Raw genomic sequence first — 3,545 nt, 5'->3', positions numbered from 1 at the left:
AACATCATTTATAAACAATATACATTACCTTATAGAGAGTAGACCTATTATTTAAATGAGCAAATTATAAAGTATCTATTTATAACTAATTGTGTACTTAAAGCATTTACAAAAAAATTAATATTTATTATTATATATCATATTACCATAAATATTGAATTTAATAATTGAAATACTTATATATATTTCAAAATATTTATATTAACTATTACTTTCGGATTTTTCGGGTTACCCGTTCGGGTTCGGTTAATAACACTTCGGGTTTGGATATTTTTTGTACCACCTTACAAGACCCGTTCGGGTATTTTTACATTTCGTGTCGAATAACAGGTCAGATTTTTCGGTTCGGGTTCCGGATTTTATGCCCATGCCTATCAATAGCCATTATTAATTTAAATAATATTACAATTCATTTAGAATTTGGTATAATTTTACAAGTAAATGTACAAATTAATTTTACTGAAAATAATTTTAAGTTTAATTTCTTAATGTATTTTTCAATAAAAAATGATTATTTCACAATACTAACATTTTGCATAGATGAAAACTAACATAAACCTAAAAACAACTCCTAACAAAAATCATTAACACACTTGATATACATTTTATATTGAAACATATTTGTTACAAAAATAAATTTGTCAAAAGAAACATACCCGCCCTTTAAAAGGGCGGGTCAAGATCTAGTTAGACGTTATAATGGAAATTATATATATTGCATGTACTAAATTAAATATGCTGTTCGTTTTAATTAAGAAGTATAAACAATAAAGCATAAAATAACATATGGATAGAGTGAGAGTGCATACATGGAATGCTCAATAAGCGCCGATTTTCCATAATTTGATTTCCTCCGACTTCGGTAACAAACTAACAATATTATTAGTTAATAGCTCTTATTGTTATGAAAGAATAAAAATCTGGTAATATATGGTTTTAACTAAGGTATTGTTACAAAATATAAGGTAAGACCAATAAAAGTTACTTTGGGTGTTTCAAAAAAAAAAAAAGACCAATAAAAGTTAATTCTAATGAAAGGGTGCAACAAATTTGTATAAATAGATTGTTTAAGAATCATTCTTTTCAAATAGCATAGATATATTTTGACAATATTTTATTTCTTTTTTTAAAGATATTGATTGTAAAATAACTGGTTCCTATTGGTCGGTAAACTAGAGTCAAATCATATCAACAACATAGGTAAAGACTTTAAGCATACATATACATCAATCTTATCTACCCTAACTTATCATTGCCTATACATTATAATATCCAAGTCATTACTCATTTAATCAACAGGTAGTTAATTGAAAAATCAAAGCCTCTGTTTTCTATCGTTAGTCTTTTTGTCTTGGGTTTTTTGACCGTTTCCCCATGTCGTATATGTCCTCTCTTTTATAACTTTTGTTAACTTCATAAAGAACACCAAGACTCGTGCATCAAGGAGTGAAAGGCATGAAGATGAACAGCAATGATGAACAGCGCAGAACGCTGCCGTTTCCTGTAAAAAACATCGTGAAATCTACTGTTTTCATCCTTGTTTATCTCTTCGTATCAACTGCTCTCTTGGATTATCTGGGCTATCTCGATGTTGTGAGTTTTAAATCCAAAATATTATTTTTGTGTGCATTCTGTAGTGTAACACTACAATGTTTTTTAGAATGCTTTTGCAGGTTTTAAACTAATACCGAAGATATTTGAACCTAAATTCCCTTACCAATGCGAGCAGATTCAAACACATCAGATTCCTTCCTCTCAGAATCTCACATGGAGAATACATTCCAACCGTTCACAACCACAACCATCGTCGTGTCCTTCTTACTTCCGTTGGATCCACGAAGACTTACGACCGTGGAAAGAAACGGGAATAACTAGAGACATGGTCGAGAAAGCGAGCCAAACGGCGCAATTTAGACTAGTGATCCACCGCGGCAAGGCGTACGTTAAGCGATACAGAAAGTCCATTCAAACGAGAGATGAATTTACTCTGTGGGGAATTCTACAGTTGTTACGGTGGTACCCTGATAGATTGCCTGATCTGGACCTTATGTTCGACGCTGACGATCGCCCTGTCGTCAGATCTGATGACTTTACAGGTCAACAAAACAATTATCCACCTCCACTGTTCCGTTACTGTTCTGATGATGTCAGCTTGGATATTGTCTTCCCTGATTGGTCCTTCTGGGGCTGGTAAGCGAACTCTACTAAGTACTGGGCTTTAGTATCATTAGGCCTTATTTGTAATATAAGCTTGTAATGGGACAGGGCCGAAGTAAACATTAATCCATGGGGTGCGTCGCTAGAGGCAATACAGGAAGGGAATAATATAACTCAATGGAAGGACCGTGTGGCGTATGCTTATTGGAGAGGTAATCCTTATGTAGCCTCCACGAGAAGAGATCTTCTCAAGTGTAACGTTTCGGAAAAAGAAGAATGGAACACTCGTCTCTATGTTCAGGTGTTACCAAGTTTCACTTTAGAAAAATATTTTATCTTATACATTTACATGTGTATATGAGTTAAAAAAAATTATTGATTTTGCTAATTGTCTTCAAGGACTGGGATAAAGAAGCGAAAGAAGGGTTCAAAAACTCAAAACTAGAGAACCAGTGCACCCACAGATACAAGATATATATAGAAGGATGGGCATGGTCGGTTAGTGAGAAATATATTATGGCATGTGATTCTATGACATTATACGTGAAACCAAGATTCTACGACTTCTACATACGAGGAATGATGCCACTGCAACACTATTGGCCAATCAGAGACGACTCCAAGTGTACTTCTCTCCAGTTCGCCGTACATTGGGGCAATACCCACGTGGACAAGGTCATCAAGGTTTATCAAATTTGACATCAAAGTTTGTTTTGTTTAAATTTAAACGTGGTTTTTTTCTGTGTAGGCACGTGAGATTGGAGAGGTAGGGAGTAGATTTATAAGAGAGGAGGTGAACATGAAGTATGTGTATGACTATATGTTTCATTTGCTCAATGAGTACGCAAAGCTCTTGAAGTTTAAGGTAAAGATTCCTTCGGATGCGGAGGAGATCACGCCGGAAAGTTTGGGATGTGCGGCGACGGAACGGTGGAGAGATTTCATGGCGGAGTCTATGGTCATGTCTCCAAGTGAAGAGTCTCCTTGTGTGATGGTTCCTCCTTATGACCGTCTAGCTTTAAAAGAGGTCCTTGAGAGAAAAGCTAATTTAACACGTCAAGTTGAGTTGTGGGAGGACCAATATTTTGATGATTTGGGTTTTGATTGGTAACATGAATTACAATTGATTTTTTTTTTTGTCACTGGAATTACAATTGATTAAGTTTGAATTAGGAGTGTAACTCAAAAATGTTACTAATCATGAATTGAATTTAATCTTTTGAGTTATGATGTATTATTCTTAAGTTACAATTTTGAGTTATCCCTTTAATAAAATTGATATCTCAAGTGCTAACTTAACATCAAACATTTTTCATATATTAGGAATTGTGTTAATCATTTTTGGTGTTTAATGAGTTATTTGAACCTTAATCAAACAAAAAAAACCT

At 33.9% G+C, this 3,545-nt stretch overlaps 1 protein-coding gene across 1 annotated transcript; it reads left to right on the top strand.

Annotated features, from left to right (window-relative positions):
* The first annotated feature begins 1,244 nt into the window (after window positions 1-1,244).
* On the top strand, window positions 1,245-3,285 carry LOC108815521 (uncharacterized). The gene is made up of 5 exons (XM_018588098.2): window positions 1,245-1,593; window positions 1,661-2,190; window positions 2,266-2,458; window positions 2,557-2,832; window positions 2,906-3,285. The coding sequence occupies exons 1-5, from the start codon at window positions 1,456-1,458 to the stop codon at window positions 3,266-3,268; spliced, it is 1,500 nt and encodes a 499-aa protein (XP_018443600.1). The 5' UTR covers window positions 1,245-1,455; the 3' UTR covers window positions 3,269-3,285.
* Window positions 3,286-3,545: the final 260 nt, after the last annotated feature.

Source organism: Raphanus sativus, chromosome 7 (assembly GCF_000801105.2).
Source record: "Raphanus sativus cultivar WK10039 chromosome 7, ASM80110v3, whole genome shotgun sequence".
In the NCBI taxonomy this organism is placed as follows: Eukaryota; Viridiplantae; Streptophyta; class Magnoliopsida; order Brassicales; family Brassicaceae; genus Raphanus; species Raphanus sativus.
Note: the sequence above shows the minus strand (reverse complement) of the source record. Positions and strands in the feature narration are given on the sequence as shown.

Bases quoted from the DNA above. Each gene is read 5' to 3' on its own strand.
- LOC108815521 (XM_018588098.2), top strand. From the start codon at position 1,456: ATGAAGATGAACAGCAATGATGAACAGCGCAGAACGCTGCCGTTTCCT. The intron at 1,594-1,660 runs GTGAGTTTTAAA...AATGTTTTTTAG, and splicing joins ATCTGGGCTATCTCGATGTT to AATGCTTTTGCAGGTTTTAA. The intron at 2,833-2,905 runs GTCATCAAGGTT...TTTTCTGTGTAG, and splicing joins GCAATACCCACGTGGACAAG to GCACGTGAGATTGGAGAGGT.